Source organism: Camarhynchus parvulus, chromosome 3, assembly GCF_901933205.1.
Source record: "Camarhynchus parvulus chromosome 3, STF_HiC, whole genome shotgun sequence".
Classification (NCBI taxonomy): domain Eukaryota; kingdom Metazoa; phylum Chordata; class Aves; order Passeriformes; family Thraupidae; genus Camarhynchus; species Camarhynchus parvulus.
The window spans coordinates 97,618,488-97,640,109 of record NC_044573.1 but is presented as its reverse complement, the minus strand read 5'-3'; the positions used below and the strand labels follow the sequence as shown (position 1 = coordinate 97,640,109).

Sequence of the window (21,622 nt, the reverse complement as noted above, 5' to 3'; positions counted from 1 at the left end):
TCATAATCGTTCTTAATCCTATAAAACTTATGTTTCATTCTGACTTTCCTGTGACAGATTAGTACATTTTTATGACTACTACATTTAATGGCAAAGAGCATTTGATTACGATTTTATGACTCATAGAAACAAAGCAGATGTGGATAACCTCCAGTGTGCATGAAGGGTACATTAAGTAGCCATAGATAAATTTGATAGCACTGAAAGTGCCTGTAAATGTTTTAACAGTTTCCATACAGGGGGATGGAATCATTTAGCTTGTGCATATTTGTATTTTAAAGTAGGTATATATCTATAGATGGTTCCACTTAAAAAGTAAACACTTATTTCTTATACCACTGACTATGCTTTTGTTCTGAAAATTTATGAGAGATTTCACAATCTATGCTTTATGATCCATACTTTGGGTAACAGTACAGACACAGACTACAGAAGATTTACATACACACTGTAGCTGGAGTTCTTTGAATACTTATTTCTCTGTGAGTTTTGCTGTTTCCACTCCATACCTACTCATGCTTAGGAACCAGAACCCATTGGGACCTAAAAAATATACCTCTTGAGGTGTTTAGACCATAACTTCTTATCCTTGACACTGAAGATAGGTATATTAAAAATGTTTCTGTGTTTTCTTACTGTATTTTCTTACTGTTATATTCCTTCCCAAAGCATAGTGGAATTGGAGGCACTGAAGATGGAAAAATTAATAATGGAATAAAAAACAAAGATGATACATCTTAAATTTCAGCTGCTTCAAAGGCTTGTTACTTTTCCTTCTGCAAGGGCTTGCTTGTTCTGCAACATAATGTACAATTAATACCCAAGCTATGTACTAATAGAAAAACTGCCCCCATGGGTCAAATATCTATCTAGCTCCATCATCAGTGAGCTGTTAATGAATACTTTGGGAAGAAAATAGGAAGAAAACAAGCAGAGCTAGCATCTGGTAACTCACCAAATATACCATTCCAACTTTTGGCAATTAGTAAATCAAAGACTCCCTGGGCCAGGGTAACATTCAGAAGAGTAATTTGAATAGCAATTAATCTATCCTCCTTCTAACCCATTTTTGGGTTTATTTGTACTTCTGGTCTCTACAGCGTCGCACAACACTGACTTGTACCAATAAATTTTGCACTAATCGAAAAAATAATTTCTCTAAACAGATTTTAATCTTACTCTCTGGTGGTTTTATTTGGTATTCAGAAGTTTTTTTGTTTTTTGTGTTTTTTTTGTAAGCTATAAATGATACAAAAAATTGTGAACCTGATCTTCTCCATTACAATTGTTCATGTAAGATAAGCATGAATATTTAAGGAAAAAATAAGATTATTGTAACATAAGGATCAAACTGTTTTCCATATAAAAAGACTATGGCCTTCAAGTGATGTATCCTTCATCACTATTTGACATTGCTTTGAAAGCCAATCTGCTTTAGAAGAAAAAAAGGCAGCAGTTACCATGCTCTGTGGGAAGTATCAATGTTACCCTTACTACTCTGTAAAATCCACCTTTCAAAAATGGTATTAATTTTTATGAGATAGTTTTTTTCCTTCTCAGGATAGTTTGTCAGTAAATTTAGTCAGATTATTTGCATTGTTCAGATCTATTTTTACCTACCAAGCCCTTATGGTAAAATACAGACTTTACAATATTGTAGACAAAGAGTCACTGGAACAGGGAGAAATTCCTGGTTAATTCCTTGAAAAAAGCATAAGTCACTTCTGTAATTCCATTTAGTTCAAGAAGTATATCAACAATTCTGAGCAAGCTTAAAAAGTATTTTCTGTGCAATGTGAACAGCCAGATAAAAGGAAAGATAAGAAAGAATTTCAGCATCTCACCACAAATCCTGGCTTGCAAAAACAGGAATAACCAAAGCTGGGCTCCTTCTGAACACAGATACCATGTATGCAGGGGTTGGATATGCACTCATCAACATCCAACTCACAATGGAGACCTTCCCAGCCTGTCAGAAAACAAAAGCAAAGCAAACCCCAAAGCAAGACTCATTAAAATCTATATCCATTTACTGAGTGTAGTTGGAACAAAGGTATGGATAACTATCATCCATTCTCACATATATGGAGATATATATTATGGGATGAATATGAAATTTTTTGGGCTGTGGTTTCTCAGAGTAGAAAAAAATAAAGGAAAAAAGTTAAAAAGAGAAACTCTGAGATTACTGTACCAGATCAATGAGGAGGACATTTTCTGAGCAAATACTTTGTGTTTAAACACTATGAGATTCTGTCTTCTCACAGTTCATTAGTCAGATTACTGGATATTTTATTGATATACATTTCTTGCTAAAATCTCCTTTACAAGTAAGTGCACCATAAATCAGAGGCTAAATTCTCATCTTGAAGCTGTGTTTTAGGTCATGTAATTTAAGCCTGTCTCAAACTTGCTCCTTGTAGGCTAAGTTGAAATGTAATCCATCCATTTGTTTGTTAAATACAAACCCAGAACTCTGTAAAATATGGCTAGTTAATGAAGAGCACCGACTTTCTGCCATGATATTCCCACTTCCCATTACAGATTTGATTTTTCTCCATTTTACTATTTCTAAACAAGCTAACAAAGAAAACCCAACAGCCCCGCAAGTCCCCTAGCAGTCCTTGGCTGCTACAAATCTAGTTGTCACTGTTCAGACTTTGCCTCAGAGTATGCATCAAATGGATTCACCTGTTACATTCCAGTCTTGCTTTAGTTGTCCTAGTAGAAGAGCAGCCTGCCCAGTTAAAGACTTAACCATGAGCCTGCTATTAATTCCAGCAGCTGCTGTTGTTGCTTTTGTGCTGTCTGAGGTGCTCTTAGAACACAGTTTACATCTCTCCATGCTGCTTCTGCAACTGAACAGCCTGGAGCTGCAGGCACAGAACCTGAACATGCATCTGTTATTCTAAGGGTATGGGGCTGCTACTGCGACAATAGCTGACAAAATTCATGATCCATTACAAAATGCATTTGTCAGAGCTAAATCCATTCCCTTTCCTGGTATCACATGCTGTCACCACATGCTTTACTTTGTTCTCTGGAGGTTTTTGGAAGGCTGCAATCATCTGCCTTGTTCCTATTTCAGTCTTGGTATCATTCCTATTTCAGTCTTGGTATCATCCCTTTTCCATTTCATTAAATTACAACAGGGAATCTATTGAGGGGTCTATCAGACTATCTGCCCAGTTGTTTCCCATTGTTGCCTTTATAGACCAAAAAATCCCCAATCCCAGCTCCATATTTCTATAGGTGAAGCTAAGAAGAGAAATATAAAATCTATTATATGTGAACAGTCAAAGCCTGCAAAAAATGCCATTTTTTTCCCTAGGTATTTCTAGTTTTTCTCTCTGGATTATATTTTTTTTCTAATCCCTTTCTTCAGATGTGCAACTTTGAAAAAAGTTTCTCCTCTCAAAGGTTCCCCTGCCTCTCCAAATTCACCTCTTTTCAGAGCTGTAATCTTCTCATCTCTTAAGCCATTTTAGAGAGTCAAATAACACTGGAAAATATCATATTAATTAAAAAATCTCCCCAAGATATGTAAAAATTATGTATATACTTAGGGCATGTGTTTTTTATTCTGTGTTTTTACCTAATGGAAGAGTGATTTACAGATCTTTCACCCCTACTAGCACAAGGTATTATTAAAAGGAATATAAAAGAAAGTCAGCCATGCTTTGGTTGGGAGGTATTTAAAATGTGTTAGCTGTAAGAGTGAGTTCCAAAGCCCCAGAGAACTTTCTCCTCCTTATACCAAGAGTTTCCATGTTGCACAGAGACAGCACAGTTCTTAGCTGGTGAGCAATTTTTAAATGCCTATATTAAAATATCTTTGATGTATTATTTTAATAAGCTTTAAAAGCAAGGAAAAAAAATGGACTTGGCAATGTATTCTGTGTTAAGCACTTTAATGACTAAAAAATAATGTCTTTAAGTTTTTAAGTCATTAATATTGGTGGAGGGGGATATGGCCATATGCAGTACCAGGTGGATATGTAGTACTGAGGTTAGGCCATGACTCCAATTTTTTAAGATCAGAAAGATCTTTATTATCATGAATTCTGTATGAAAAAATTAAAAAAAAATTCATTGGTTCATGCATCAGAGCTATAGTGTTTTTCTGAATTATTAAGTACCTCTTTGACATTAAAAAAAGTTGCTAAAAAATGTTAAGCTGTAATCAACAGTCCTACTCATAATTAGCCTTTAGTAAACCAAAGATACTTAGATTTAAGTCTTATATGTTAGAAAATCATTCCTTATTATCAGTTAAACAAATTAATAAACTGCCTCATTAAATCTCATTACACACATGCATGTATTTGCTTCAGTAGCTTCCATACTTTTTTAATAAGATCTCTTACATATAGTTTCGTAAGCTGCATTAAGACACATTCAGAATGAAAAAAGTGCAAAATGTATTAATATACAATTTGCTATGTGCTTTTATTTAAATGTAGAACAAGAATGAGTAGAAAGACTCTAGAGAAGTGTAATATATATATGGTCACAACTTCAGGAGAGTTTGCTAACATGTTTTTGCTTGTAAATTGAAACCAACAACATGAACATATTTTGTCACAAAGTAACTAGATCAGATATATGGAGATAGCATGGGTTAACAGAATATTTATCATCTGGAATATATCTAAATTATCTCTAAAATAACCAGTAAGAAACCTTGTTCCAATACTATCACAGAAATCATTCAGCAGTGGAAGTGAGTAAAATAGTAAGTAGATTTAAACTGAAAAATTAAAGTTTCAGGAGCCAGGTACTGAAATATTTCTTAATTTAAGAGTAATTTATGGAGCAGGATGCTACTTATGTATAGGGATTAGAAATTCTACTTATGTTGAGAAATGGCTTCTTATTAGCTGACATGACAGGAGATTGTAAGTAGTCCTGAACAGATTAAATTTGTGATTGCATGACAATGCACACTGATTGTGACCTTTGCTTTTGTAAAATTTTAATACATATTTGTAAAATATTTTGATGAATAGTAAATCTCTTAGATTTTCATAAGCCACTAGACCTGTTTTAGTTGATCTCTGTCAGAATTAGGAAACAGTTCCCACTTTTTAAGCAAGTGCCTTTTTTTCATTCTATTTATAATGTTTAAAAAATTTTTCTCTTAATCCCAGCCAGCAGAATAAATTTGTAAGCTTGTATTGTAATACCAATAAGGTATGCCTTACAACATCAACACTAAGGATAATAATAAAAATGTTAAAGTCTTCAGAATTTCTTCTCAGTCAATCTCATTCTATAGGTAGTGAAATTATTTTGCTGTTCAACAGCGACTATTTGACAGCTTGGTCAGTAAGTTACATTAGTAAAGATCATAAACAATAAACCTGGCTCTAGACAATACTTCAGACTCCCTCAGTGAGCTGGCTTTACTTTGAAGGCTTTCTCATATGCTTACTGGAGTAGTTAATTCTCTTTGGATTTCATCCAAAAATCTTGGCAAAGAGATAACATTTTTGTACCTTATAGTTCATATAAAACTTACTAGTAACACTGATAATTCAAAACTATCATTATTTAAGATTCCTCTGTCATATGGCAGTTACCTTGTTGACATTTACAGGTGTATCCATTGATATGATCAGCACAGGTTGAGCCATGTAGACAAGGTGATGAATTACACTCATTAACTTCTATTTCACAAAATTGTCCAGAAAATCCAGCAAGACACCTGAAAATAACAACATTCCAAAGGGTTACACTATGCATAAACATCGTATAAAATAGACCTTGTGTGGAAACAATGTGTCTAAAATGTGTCCATTAACAAGACATCATATATTACTTTGTGTTTCAAGATATTTTACTGAAACACTTCATGTTGTGATACATGCTGATCTTTTATGGGTTTTATGATGGCAAAACCCATCCAAAAATTTCACATCTGGACCATAATCAAGCATAACAGTCCCAATTAGAGTGCACTGGTTCTACCAAGGTGAATACAAACCTTTCTTTATGTACTCTTGGGAGATTGTCTACTAAAATAATTTAGCTAAGTAACTGCAGCCTGTGTTTGAAAAACTGCCTGCTGACAACTGTGTACTATCAAATATAAACTACAGCATAAAAGCTAATCTTCAGGACCCAAACTTTAATTATTATTGTAGGTATAAAATATTCGTTTTCTTAAAAAAACTCTTCTGTATTTTTGTGGTTGTAAATTCTATGTGATAACTGATATCAAAGTCGATCCATATGATTTCAACATATAGCTTACAAGGCTTACAAGATCTTTAATGAAGTGCAAAAATCCTACTAATCTCATTTTTAAAACATGTCTTTGTGTATATGCACATAACTTTAGGATATATTCAAATATGCTCTAAAAACCAGGGTCCCATAATGGTATTAATAAAATTTACTCTTTTGAGATGTGTTGTACATGGATATATTTCACATGAGACAATGTTTTCAAAAACTCCTTTCAGTAACTGAGTCATGCACACCTTGTGTGTTGTCTTGGGTCTACTGAAAAGCATAAAGGTTTATGTCTCGCTTAAGAGGGAGATGAGTACATTGGCAAAGTACCTTTGGGTAAATCCAAGTAGCCATGTCACCTACTCCTCAAGGTGCTACACTGAGTGAATTCAACATATCCAGTTAGAATGAGGTACCTGCAGTGCCTACCTTAGCTTTCCAGACTGTGAAGCAAAAGAGGAGGATGGACCATGAAACACATGTGTGAGACACCTCCTGAAGGATTATTACACTTTGTATCAGGAATTATACTTTGGTTTATTTTTGCTGTGACTATTAGACTATGTTTGTTTTGTTTCATATGGAATACACTCTGGGTAATGACAATTTGGAATCTACCAAGAAAATAACAACAAAACAGATTTGTCAAAGTCTACATCAGCTGCAGATGACAGCTATGGCATACAGCTTGAAAAATAAACAAACTGAAGCACACACTTCTCTTTTTCAAATATCTGGTCATTATATATGAGAGAAAAAGCATGAAAAATGCACCTTAGTGAATGCGCCATAAGCCCACCTGTTTTTTGGTTGAAAAACATTTTAAAAAATTCACTGAGAAGATACAGTTTGGTCCTTTGATCCTACATGTAAATGTCAAAGCCCAGTAGTTAGAACACTACTTCACATACCCAACATAAATCACCCTAGCATTCTCCTATGCTCAGCGGAATAAGGAATACAGAGGATGATTTTGCTCATGGAAATCTTAAATAGTTTTCTTCATATACCTTTGTTTTTAGACTGTCTACTGAGCATATTAAAGAAAACAAAATTAAAAGATCAAAAATAAACAAATTGAAGGGAGAACATTTTCCCAGATATGAAAAGAATGGAGAGAATATTCTACAAGGGGGAAAATGCAACTAGACACGGGGAATACTATGCCAGTTTAAATTCAATTTAACTTTATGCTTTGGCGCAATTAGATGTATTTTATCTTAACAATAAAAAAGCATTTACAGAATAAACTGGAAAAAATGTACAATTATGTAAGATATCTGGACAGAACAACTGCATCTATGTGTATCTAATGTGTGTGAGCTTGATATTTTAGTCTGTAAAAGTCAAACATTGAAAAAAAGTCTTTTTAAGAACTCTCCTGTTGGCTGCTTGGATTGGGCACATTTTGATATGTGGTGTGTATACTTGCTGAGTAGTAGACACCAGTAAAGACTAGAACAGTCTTTACTGATCTTCTGTGGTCATAACTATTTGGAGTGAGAATGATTAGTGAAGCAGGTTGCTATAACTCCCACGGAGAATCAATAGTATGGAATCAGCTAGATATTGCAGGTTACAGCCTGGATGAACTCTGTGAAATTTCCTACTCAGAAAAGCTTGAGACTTCAGAGACTCAAGGCTCTACAAAGCCTTGAAACTTCAGAGATATAAACTATATAACTATGGGCCTAACTCATACTCTCACTGAGGTAGAAAAGTATATATACGTGTGTGTACATATAAAAGTTTGGCAAAATAACCTATTTTGTACTGCAAGCTTTCCAAATATTCATTAAATTTATAATACCATATAAAGTGATTATGGCACCACCAGAAATAGGAAAGTTTTGCAAATAGGACTTTGCTTTCAAACTGAAATTTAGATGCAAGTCTTAAACCCATGAAAGCACCTAGATATCCAGTATATCAAGTCTTACATATATCAATATATACAAGGTGCTGTTTTTCCAATGTCAGACAATCATTCAACTTACAGAATACTTTAGAATATTGGAAGCATTTAGCATACTGATGTGTTATATTTTTTTGGTAAAAACTGGAATATCACAGTATTCAGTTTGCCTCTGTTCAAAAAGCATGATGTGATATAAGAAATGCTTCATCACTGCAAAGACAGCCATGCTATTAACTAAATTATTCTGAGCAATTATGAAGCAACTAAAAGTAAGCTAAAACAACAGCTTAGTATCAGCAGCTTTCACAAATTTCCCAAAATTGCAATAAACTTTACACTTTATTAAGAGTTTTAATGAAGTTAACTTTTCTTAGGATTTGATAAGCACTCCAATAATTTCTTAGCCTTTTATTCACTCCCACCTTCCTTCATATCTACTCCTCTAAAAAAAAGTGGTTTTGTTCTGCCTTTGCACATTCTTACTTCCCTTCTGTCATTTCTTCTAGAACATTAGAAGGGGCAGAAACAGTAGAATTTAAATACAACTGATATTAGAAAGTTTAAGTAGGTATGAAATGCAGTTCTTTTTGCTATAAATAGAAGTAAACATATCTGAAACACTTTGGAACATATTTCTATGTGTTGTTTGGGATATGAACATTCTAAAAAAAAAACCAGAGGCTTTTAGATAGCTTTTATATGAAGGTATGATCACTGCAATTCTTGTATGTTGATTACCATCTGATAGAAAACAATGTATGCCTTTATAAATAAATAGATATCTATGTTTATCAGCAAATGGCTCCGAGGGCTTACCTAACAAAGTAAGTTTGTGCACTGGGAAGTCTGAGCTTTTAAACTTACAGAAGGATCAACATAAGATCAATAGTTTTGTTCTGAAAGGCAGCAAAAAAATAGTGCTCATTTGCTGTAAGAATAATGCATTCACAATTTATTTATGACCAGTTTTAGGGATGTTGACAAAGAACTTTCTCTTTTCTGTCATTCCTCGCAGATTTTTTTATCTCATATAAGATGCTGACGTACTGTGGTGCAAATATAATTCCTTTTATGTTGTGCCTTTATATCAATCATTATCAGGAGTAATTATCTTAATTTGAGCATATGCCAAAGCAACAGCTGAACAAAAGATTGAAAAGAGAGAATTAAATGAAGGATTTTGATCTATGACAATTCTTACTACAGTCACAGTAATTTTTTTTCTTTGTTAGTATACTTTCAGCCTCAGAGAAAATCTAAAAGAATCCAAACATCAGCCACATTTTTCTCTACAACACTGATTTATATCCTCTCGTTACTCACTACTCTTTGAGTCTGTTTTGTATCTCATCATTTGAGTCCATTTTTTAAACCTGTACCCTTTTCCTTCTCTCTCCCTCTCTTTCTTCATCTGCCTTGTGACCTTTTACAGCTTATTAATAATTTGTGTATCAGTGAGATATGAGGTTCAGAAAAAACATGGTTTCTACAACACAGAAGTTTATTAGGTTTATCTGGAGCAATGATTAACAGCAATTGTACTTGGAAGAGAATGTTTATGCTGTAACCTTTACCTGCTTATGTGACTCAGTCAACCTGGTAAAATCAATGAATTTTGTGAACCAGTCCACACGATGAAATTTTTTGGAGACATCAGTTTTTCTTTGTGAGTGTTAACCTTGATGATTTTCTTAATGTTTTGCTAATACCTCCAGGTTAGATAATCAGGATTTTGGGCAGAATAATAGATGAATGTGAAAAGCACATCTCCTGAGCAAATGCCTTAGCTAAAATTGTATTGTTAATGTGCAATCTCTTTTGACATTAGTCATGATTTTTTTTTCTAAATCTGCATTTTCTGTCCAAAATAAATCTATTTAACTGCTCTACTGTAACAGGCCAGATTTGTCACTGCAAATTTATACTGGGATTGCTATACATTATTAACAAGCTATGAAAAGTCACTGGCTAAATGTCATGGACACTGAGATATAGCAGCACCTTGGGATTCATATAGCAAACAGTTTAGTTTTAATCATCTTGGATCACAAGGTGCCTTGACATTTGCAAGGCAACTTTTTCCTTTTTAACTTCCAGCGGAATCACACCTCTATTATCTCAATCATAATTCTTAACTTCAAATGTGATAGAAAGTTTTACTGTCTAAATTAAAGAAGTGAAAAATCTATCAAACATGGACCTTATAATTCATTTAATCGATTCTCATATGCCAGCTTGGAAAGGAAAAAAGGAAGAGCAAGGAAAACCAGATAATTTAACCAGCTTCAGAATTATTAGAGACATTTCCTGTGAAATACATGACCCTTAGCACTACTGAGGCACGACCTTCATAAGAAGTATTAGCACTACAAACTTCTGCAGAACCTTTTTAATTTTAAAGAAAAAATAACTAAGAGCATCGATTAATTTTAAATATACCTACCATTATAACATGATTTCTTAAAGCTTTAAACTTTTGGCAGGGGGGAATTTTTCTAGAGTGATAAATAAAAAATTCAGTCTTTATCATACTTTACTCTCCAACAGCTAACCTTTTGGATAGTAAATTTCAATTTACTGGAAGCCAATGCATCATTTTTGTCCTTTTAAGTAGGGTCATTCACAGGCAAAATATAAAAAAACAAACATCATTTTATTAAGTGATTTTTTTCTCTCAAGATATACAAGAACAAACCAAAATCCTGGCCCTATCAACATTAGTTTGAAAAATGAAGTGTCTCATTTGAAAGTTACAATGTAATGTTCATAAAATTTTGAATGTTCGGATCTTTTTATTTCTTTCTAACTTAGTTGCTCCATGTGTGTTCTTTTTTCTTATCTTACACATCTGCCTGTCTATATTAACTCAATACACACATAAAAAAAATTGCCTCATAAATGAATATATATACCTGATGAAGTACTCTCATCAGGTTACGCAATAAATGACCACAACAACCCATTCCTCATTGTCCCTAAACCACCTGGGGAAAGGAGAAGGAAGTACAGGAGTTGGGAAAAAGGAGTGAACTTAAGCCTGTGAAAAAGACATTGATGGAAATTGGAGCAAAGATGGTCTAATTTTGGTTTGTTTTTTTTTTTTTCTCCTGAACATCCTATTCTATTTGAAATTGGCAATAAATTAAATTTTCCCCAAGTGAAGACTTTTAGCCAGTAGTTCCCTGTGGTTATTTAGACCTTGGAGTTTCTCCATCTTATTTTCTCTTCCCATCCTACTGAGAAGAAGGAGTGAAAGAGCAGCTGGGTGGCACTTGGTAACTAGCCAAGTTTAAGCCACTATACGGTTCTATGCTTTTCCAGTGATTTCTACATAAGTAGTGAAATTCTCCATTTATTTTCCTACCTCAATAACTAATTCTGTTTATGACAATTAAGAGAAGGCCTCTTCAGGGCTTGCCAGAACCTTGGTAAGGAACCTATCTCAGAAAACACTAATATAACATGAATTTGCTCATGAACTGATTTGTACTTAAGGTATATTCCGTAAAAACTGAAAAACCAAACAAAAACCTTAAGGCAGAATTATAAAATATAATTCTCAGGAATTATTTTGATTTGTTTTTTCTTCTATTTCTTACAATACTACAGTTGATTACCATAACATTGAACTTGTTCATATAAAATCTATTGGCAGTAGAATCTGTTATAGCATTCTTGTTTCATCTGTCAGGTTACTGAAACTTTTGCTGTATTTGTTACATTAAAAGTGAGATTAATAGCTATGGGCATGTTACTGTGAAGCTGATAGAATAGTCAGAGAGGAAGTTTTTATAATTATCTAATAATGGCCAAGCTCTTCATTGCTTTAGAATTAACTTTTATAGGCAAATCACTTCAACTGAGAAACCTTTTTTCAGATGTTCCACTATTCCAAGCTTTGCATCATGCATTTTAAACAACTTTCATCGTGAGCTTTACCATGGCCTTCAATGAACACAAAAAATGCTGGACAGTTCATATAATGAGCTTAGCTTAGTCACTGTCCCATGCAGGTTTTACTGGCTACAGATTTTGGGATTTTATCATATTACACTCAGATGCAGGAATTCCTTAAGAAACCCTGAAAAAAAGAAGGTATCACATGAAAGTAGATTATCTGCTGTGTGGTCATCCATCTAGTCTGAAGACTGTGGATGCTGCTGATGAAGCAGCAGACAACCCAATCAATGTGTATGATGTTAAATAAATACATAAATAAAGAAATATGTGCTCTACTGCTCTTGGAGTCTGAAAAATTGAGAGGAGAAAAAAGAACATTGACTTCTGTGTGCACATGTGTGCAAACTCTTAGTGATTTCTGGGATCCTATGTTCGATCAGCATGGATCTTTTTGGTACTGTGGTTTCACTAATGGGTTAAACTGATTGTCTTCCTAAGAAAAATGGCTCTGAGTTCAAAGTAATATGAGTCAGCTGCCTTATCACTAATACTACTGAAAATTTCTTCTCCTGATCTACTTTGAAGCGTGTTTCTATGGAGAGAACTTGAGAAAGCAGCCACTAAGGAATTTGCACAAATCTCTTTAGAGCTTTTCTCAGATTATTATCTCTAAAACCCTTCCCAAAGGTGATGCTGTGATTGTTAATTTTAGAACACTGACAATGAAGCTTTCCCCAAGCTACAAGTATAGCATATCATATTGCCTTTTTTATTTCCTTTTCCTCCTCTGTATTCTCCTTGGATGTGCTGTCTAGAATGAAGCAAATTTATTTACTCTGAAGAAAAATTTCCCATAGAATGGAGTAGAAATACATAATAGCTCTCCATGGTGGTCAGGAAATGTTTTTTCTCTTTTAAAGAATATTCAATAGTAATCAAAAAGAAAAAAATAGTATTAGCATGCTTGAGTATATATTTTGTTTTAAAGGGTATTCCACTTATTCATCTAAAGTTCTGTTCTTATCATATCAGAATCAGAGTCCCCACTACAGATCTATAATCTGAAATAACAAGAGGTGTATTTTTTTCTTTCTGTTGTCTTTCTTAGATTATGGGAGAAATCATTTAATTATTAATGTAATTTAGAGTGGTATGAAAATAGTTATTAGTGAAAAATTAATTTGTAAAGAGCAGCACCCTATATAGGCCAAGAATCCCAAGTTCAGATCTTGTAAACTTTCTGGTTCTGATGGTTCAGGAACTTGTCCATATTCATCATTAGTTTATATTGGATATCTTTGTAAAGGTAAAATGAATTTTAAAAGCGTAATTAATAGTGCCATTCTCTTGGAGAACTTCTCTTAGAACAGGAACAACAAACCACAAGGTTGGAACCTTATCCATATGATAACTTTTGACAGCCCCATATTTTCACTAACAATGAGAACTTATCATAGGCTTACAAGAGTGTCTGATTGGTTTAAATATATCAGACATTTGATATATAATTATAAATGTATAATTACCTATGATTTATACTCACAGGGGTAAATGTAAGAAAGAATGAACTGATACATCAACACTTTGTAAGAAATGAAGGAAACAGAAGAAATTTATCCTTTATCCCCTTGGAAAGGTGACCCTATCAGCATATTGAACTGGATATACTCTAGGGCAAGGCACCCTTCTTCACACAGCAGGAATGTTGCATGTAAACCCCTAAACAGATACAGATTGTTTAAACAGGATTGGAGTTGGAAGTTTTGCAACTTTTCAGCTTTTTTTTTCAACTTTCTTAATCTTTCTTCTTAACTTGTAAAAGAGTTAATTGAACAGAGAACTAATTATGTCTACAGAAAAAAAAAAGACCATGGAATCATAGGACAGTAAGGACTATTTTAAGAGCTTTATTCCTGACTATAATAATATAAGTGCAATGTGGACTACATAAAACTACTTTTTAACTACTCTGAACACACAGTGTTACCCTGGAAATGAAATTAAAATTAAAAAAAAATTAAATTAAAATAAAAATAAATAAATTAATTAATTTATGTCAAATTAGAGTCTTTATTCTCAAAGAATGTTTTGGGACAATCACAACAGATACTAAACATTTGCTAATAAAAAGTTCCATTCTTTCTAAGGTCATTCTCATTACAAGAGACGTTAAACTTTCTCAGTCCACTTGGATTCAGTCTTTATTTTCCCTATGAGAAAAGCAGATTTTTCTGCCAGTAAAAGCTCCCACTGTGCTTAACATGGACATTCTTATTAAGTGATAAATTATGTACTTGCTAAATCACAGTTGGTGGGGTGTGACAGAGTTAAAGGAAAGGTTAATCTGTGGAATATCAGCCTACAATGAATACAGTAAAATAACCAGAATGGCTAAGCCTTGATGAAAATATATTAGAGCTAAGACACTCCTTTCTTTATTTTATTAACCTACCCAGTTGGAAACTATATGCATTTCTTCACACACCAGTAGTGTGGGCAGAATTAAAGGAGGAGCAGGAACGTGTGTGTGTGTGTATGTGTGTGTGCTTGTGTCCTTTTAGAACTGATGAAAAGCCACCATTCAGCTGTTTGCTAAAATGATCCATATTTGCAGTGAGATTTCATATAGAGGAAAGCTAACATCTGGTCAATCCTTTTCTCAAACAGAATCTCTCTAAGCTTTTTATTAATAGTCCTTATACATAAAGAATAAGTTAAGATAGGTCCTTAGATGATGTAAACTCCTATAATATCAGTCTTGACATACCTCTCTTTCTATCCAGGCACTCATTCAAAATCCAGGATACAAAAAAGCCAGATTAATATCAGACACTATTTTCTTATTCCCCATTTACTTGTCCAATATTCTTGGTTTAAATTAGCTCCTGTGTGTGTGACTGTGTGTACATGCCTGTGTTGAGAAGCATACAAATTAAAATGAAAGATTTTAATTAACAGAGTTTACAAAATCAGTAAAGAGTTCACAAAATGCTACAGGAGAACAGGAGAAGGGAGCTGTTAATCACAGTTAATTCTTCTGTTATAAATGTTCTGTACCACTTTAGCTAAATTTTTAGGTACTATTTAAGACCTCTGCCCTTCCCAACTCTGATAATACAGATAAAACACTCATAGTGCAGAATTGTGAGCACCTCATTAGCAGCCTGCTACGTCTTGTCAAGACCAACCTCCCTACTCCCCATAGTTTATTGCTAGAATCCCCTGGGATCATATCACAGAGGCTGTCTCAGCTGATTCTTAGTGTTAATCATTTTGGCTGTGAATTGTTGAAAACCAAGTGAAGTGTAACAAATTCCATTTCAGCATATATTCTCAGTTTTTACAAATAATATCAACACAGTTTTTCCTGTGTCTCACTTTTGTAGTCCTTTAGTTCAGTAAATATGTTATTGCTGAACAAGAAACCACAGGGTTTCTTCTTACACTGCAAGGCTGTAGACTGAGGCTTATCAAGCCTGATTTGTCTGGTCTTGTCTTCTTGCCTGGAGCCTTGTTTTAGCTTTTTTTAGGTCTAGTAGAATCATATCTAATTTGTTTGAGTTTTGATTTTGATTGTAAAATGGTATCCTGATATGCCCTTTTTTATAATAATTCCAATATAGTTCAGATAATGATTACAAGTACTATTCCAGTGACTCTTTTTTGTGCATAGAATAAATTACGGGGTATTGTAGAACAAAGTACTGGATGACAGTTGAGATGATGCATTTGAAACTGGGTGAAAATGTCTTTAGGATAATAAAAGACGAAGTAATAAAAGACAAGCTTCCAACGTAAATAAAACACACTTACATTAAAAAATTCAGCTGTAACACAGAAAAGCAAAAGAAGCAAGTTATAAGACATGTTATAAAATGCTTAAAAGTGTCCCCTAGTATAAGCCCCTCAAGTACAAGAAAGAAGAAGCCCCCACTTCATTCCCTTGGCAAAGGCTTCAGGATGACAATGCACCATAACCCCTTCTCCCCGAATGAAACAAATGGAAGTATAAAGTTGGTAAGTTTCAAGCATTAAACTATTATTACCATGATTGAACTTCAGTATTTGGATAACTTGCATAGTAAGTTTTAGTGCTTCTGTAACTGAACTAATATTACATTTTTGGCAAGATTTATTATTCCAATTAGATCTACAGTAAATTTTTGAATTTACATACAAAGCATGTCTCTTGTCCAGTTGAGACACTGAAGTTTTAATATGACATAGTGATAGAGGCAAAAGGACTTAAAATATAATTGAACCTTCTTTCCCTCAGGTCTTTCTCATATCTGTAGTGCATTCTACACCTATGGGCTCTGCTGGGTGCTTCTAGTATTAAGCACTATGAAATTTGGAAAAACTGACAAAAACTAATCCCTTCCTAACACAGACTAACTTATAAAAGTGAAGCAATAATGTCACCTGGAAAAAATGCGACTTCACAGAATACCAGGTTGGAAACAACTTCAAGGATCATCTGATCCAAGATTTCTTGGCAAAACACTCTCTATACAAGATGCCTCAGCCCCCTGTCCAGTTGAATCTTAAAAGTATCCAATATTGTCCAATCCATCACTTCCCTGTCAAGATTATTCTGGTGGCTGATTGTTTCCATTGCAAAAAAATGTCCTCGTGTGTCCAACAAAAATCTCCTTAGGAGCAACTTGTACTCATGACCTCTCATCTTTTCCATGTGATTCCATGAAAAAAGAGTCACCACGTTCTTTGTAGCCACCCTTGGGATACTGGAACATGGTAATAAGGCCCTGTAAGCCTCTCACCTAAGCCTTTTTTTCTCAAAACTGACCATACCCCGTTCTCTTAGCCTTTCCTCATAAGGCAGGTTTACCAGTCCATGATCATGACTAATAAAAAACTGCTACTGTTTCTCTGGCTGATGTGAGAAACACTAAACTAGAAGTTTTCCCATAGTGGTGGTCAGGGGAGAAGGCTGCTGAGCAGCAAGAACAAACTGTGATACATAAAAAAATGCCTTTAATGACTAGGAAAAACTCATTTAAAATGAAACCTGTTCCTTTAGATTTCCCAAAAGCATGATGAGACAACATTGCAATCTGTCCAGATTACTAGCATCCACAGTGATTTCTGTGGTGCAGACATTTTAGGAGAGTATATAGCTTCATTTAATAGTAGTAGAGAACACTGTCAAGTCAGTTTATTTATCAGGGGACACATTTGACAGCCTTCAATGTAGTTAAAACTCTTAAAAACAGCATTTCCACAGAAAAAGTCAGAGCATCTTTGTGAAAGAATGGACAAAGCTACAATAGTTCTTGGAGAGCTAAAAACACAATAAAAGATATTAGTGGGAAAAGAAAGAACTGGGAAGAACCATCTTAGTGCAAACATTGATGTGTTATTTGTAAAGTACTTATTCCTTATTCCAGATGACTGTTGAAGAATCCTGTAGAACAATACTGCATGCTGCTTCTTGGAAAGATTTTATAGGTGTTAATGGGGATGAGGTAAGATTTTTAATTTTGATTTTTAAACTAAGACCTCCACACGATAACTAGAACCTTAGTTGATTTTCATCTTATACTGTATAATTGCAAGATCCTGCATAGAAACAAAAAAAAATCTCTAGACTTTGTAAATAATTTATACCTTCCATAACACGTGCACAGACATTAAAGCTCTTGATAAAAGCAGAAAGCTAAAACAGATATTAAGGATAAACACGAACATGTATTAAAACTGTTACTCTCAATTTCTAGTGTAGATGAAACAAAACATGTCACTTTTCCCCCCATATTTTCAAATCTGTCTTTTTTCTTAGCACAGGATATTTTCCTTCAGGACAAGTATCCCTATTACATAAGAGAAGGAAAAAATTGCATCTTACATTGTCTAGTATCTTAGAAATATTAGTGACTATCTGTGCTAAGTTACCAATGGTGCTGAAAACGGATCATGCCTAGATCCTAATTAAAGCTAAGAATTGGATTCATCTTCCCATTCCCACTCTCTCACCCTGAAATGGATGGAATGAGCATAATCATAAAGATAGTGTTACATAGTGCTCAGTTATAAACTGTATTTGTAACATTTTTTGTGGAAATAATGTGTTATCTGTCTTAATCTATCCCTTTTCACTACCATTGACATTTATGTTCTCCTGTCTACTTGAAGCACTCCAATTACAATGCAACTATTTTCCTATCTTCTTGGACTAAGTTGGAGGTTCTTTTCAAATCCTTATCTGCCTAAGTGCATTTCCAACCTTGATATCTGCCTTATCTGTTCAACTTTGTGCTTTCTACTTGTTAAACTCTGTTTAGAACATTTATACTCACTAAAGGTTTAATTCTTGCCATCTGTGGTGTGTAGTGCCTTGTGCTTATTTTTGTTTCCTAGCGTTTGGTTACTGGCTATAATGTTACAGGCGGGATTCAGTCACCTGCATAGAGATACCAAAGAGTCGTTTCAGCAATCTAATGTATTCCATCAGGCTTTCTGCTACATTTCCAGAAGTGCTTAGCTTTCCCAGAGGTCCCACACCATAGTTGCCACCCTCTGTGTGTCTCAGATTCAGAAGGAAAATTATAATTACACAACACCTACTGTCCTGCAATGAATGTGTTTTGTGCCTTTAACAGTTGAATACAGGCTCTATATTGACCTGGCACTGCAAGGTCTCAAGATTTGTCTCACTTGTTTGAGTCTGAACTGGATTTGCTTTGTTGGAGCATCTCTGCTGTTCTCAGTGACTGCTGGTTCCCCCCTTCCAGCTCCAGCTCTGGGGATGCCCCTCTGGGACAGGGTCATGCTCACTCCCCAAGTGACTGCCAGACAAATCACAGGCTTTTGTGTGTGAGTGGCTGCATTAAAGAACCCAAGTGGACCCAAACAATGAGAAGAAAGAAGCCCTTGACAGCAGCATCTGTGTTCTTCCTCACAGAGAAGTCATCAGCATCCTCGTGGCTTGTCACAGCCCACACCACATTTTGCATACGAAAGACTTTAAATGTCAGCCTTTATTGGAGAAACATTGGGAGTGTGAGTATAACACCAAATAAAAGGCCAGCTATTAAAAAGAATAAAAAAAGGAAATTATACAACAACTGTAATTTGATTTGCTAATGTGTTTTTTGGTATTAACTAGACAATTCAGGGCACCAGAGTGATAAAACTAGTTCATGGCTCCACTACATATTTTGTGTTCTTTTTCTAACCCAACACTGATTGCAAACCTTTCTAGACAATGAAATGATGCCCACAGGAAAGTTCCCATGCCTTCAGTCACTTCCATTGCACTCCACAGCTCAATCCCCAGTCCAAAATCACTGCTATACCTGACTTTATCTGATGAGTTGAAAAGCTTGAAGCTACTGTAACACCATCACTGCAGAAAGTGATATTGGAAGTTAAGACCTCATGATTAAGTACTCAGGAACAACAAACTGCATTTGCATCCAAAGATTTGATATAACTGATACCCTGTACTTTTATTCATTCTTTTCTGGCACTCACAGAGCTATCATAAATATCTGTTAAGAAAGTCACCAAACACCGCTTTTATTTATTTTATAGCTTCTTCAGGCCTTAGCCTCTTGACTCAGCCATGTCCTTGATCTGCAGTGCTCACAAAGGTGAGCCACTTCTCAGGCACACCGTGAGTTCTCAGAAGGGAGAAAAACATAGGGGTGACTTAGAATTCCCTGATAACATTCAGGAAAATGCTCTTTAAACACATCATGACCTTGTAATAAAATTTATTTTATGAGTAGCAAGTTTGATGTGTGTCTGTCCACTATAAAAATTGGCTGATGAGGAGTGAGTGGGGAAAAGACTTGGGAAAGAGGGGCACCCTCCCCTTCCCCACCAGCTGACCTACCAGGGAAAAGCTAAGAAGCAGGATCCCGCCTATCAGGTAGAGGTTTGGAGAAGCCATTAGCCATGGAAGGCCCTGGAAGCTGCCAAAAGGGGTGGATAACCACAGCTTGGATCCATGACTTGGATCCAGAGTAAGGGATAACCTGCCTCAGCAGTGTTGGAACTCTGCAGGGTAAGGAAAGGCTGGTGGATGAAACAGAAAAAAAAAAACCAAATGAGTCAACCTGGCCCCCAACTTCAGCTCTGAAAAATAAGCACAAAAAGAAGACAAAAAATTAAAATTAGTATAAATATCTCCCAGAAACAATTTGGGAGAAACACAAGAAAAAAAAAAAAGAAAAAAAAGAAAAGGCAAACAAAAAGTTTGCTGGGATAAATGCTATCTAAATAAGAAAATATCTACAAACTGCCTAGGAATGGGATGTCCACCCTAAAAGCTGTTCTCATAAAAGGGGAAAATACCTACACAAAGCTGCCAAAAAATTCCCTTTCTGCCCTTCTCCTGCACCTGGAAGCACTACCTGGATGTACCACCTGGAGAGTTAATGCCATGTGTTTGCACAAGTAGGGGTTGATGAAGGAGAAAACACCTTCCCAAAGCAGGACTGGAGGTGGAGGCCAAAGTGTTGAGTCCATGCTCCGGTGCAACCCCAGAGGAGTTTTGACCAGATGTCAACCAGAAATGTCCTGCTTTTTCCTCACTCTGTGCTGAGGCTTAGCTCAGTCAGTAGAGACTGAGAAAAGTTCAGATTCTGTAAAGATAACCAAAAACATAACCATTTTGGGGACATGTTTTGCCAGACGAGAACACTAACCTGCTTCTTCCTCCTTATGTCAGTGAATCAAATTACTGAAAACCATATGTCCAGCTCTGAACTCAAACCCTTTTTTTGCCATCCAAACCCCACACCAAACTTCAGTCTCTCCAAACCTTCTACAGTACATTTTTCAGTTGTGTAAAATAGGCCCCAGACACGTATTTTATTGTTTTCACTGACTCTGACACTATGCTGAGACATACAGAAAGTCCCAAATTGCTCCAACCTTTACAATGTTTATGCCTGCCTTACACTACTGTTCTCTTACTCCAGATGATTAGGAATGCTGGGACCTTGCACAACTAAGCTGATCTGCTCATTCTTTTGAAGTCAGTAACTGCTCACTAGATAGAAGTCATAAGTAATATGTTTCTCTTTGTGCCTCTTGCTGACAACAAGAAAAACATTAATTTAACTTCTTTGGCTGGATGTGAACTAAAGCCTTAAAAAGAAAATGACTTTGCTGCCATTGCCCTACAACTCTCAAAGAGAAATGAAATACTGCAGGGATTCTAGAGCAGCGACTTTTACAGAAGAGAATAATTTCAGATACAATGTGCCAAGCCATAAAAAAATACTAGTTCAGCTTTTATGCATATTATGTCTCCTTTGACCCTGTTCAATTCTTAAAAGGATACATATATTTACAGGACTTAACAAACGCTTTGCTTCAATCTGATTTCTCTCTGGCAAAGAAACCACTATTGAAGTGTTACTTTTTCTTCCTATAGACTCAGAATCACACTACTGATAGATTTATTGCTGTCACTGTTATTATCATTTGTATGAATGTAACATCAAAATAGCCAGTTCACAATCTGTGAGTCTGTACACATGATAAGAGAAAATGCTAGCAGTATAAATAGATGAAGCCAGAGGAATGGGAGCACAG

The 21,622-nt window shown here is 35.0% G+C and overlaps 1 protein-coding gene across 1 annotated transcript in view; it reads right to left on the bottom strand.

Moving 5' to 3' along the window:
• Positions 1–21,622, bottom strand: part of EYS (eyes shut homolog) — a 703,292-nt gene that overhangs the window by 330,201 nt on the left and 351,469 nt on the right. Inside the window, exons 28-29 of the mRNA XM_030944777.1 lie at positions 5,583–5,707; positions 1,845–1,969 (exon numbers count right to left, since the gene is read on the bottom strand). Coding sequence (XP_030800637.1) covers positions 1,845–1,969; positions 5,583–5,707 — 250 coding nt within the window. The remainder of the gene's footprint in view (positions 1–1,844; positions 1,970–5,582; positions 5,708–21,622) is intronic.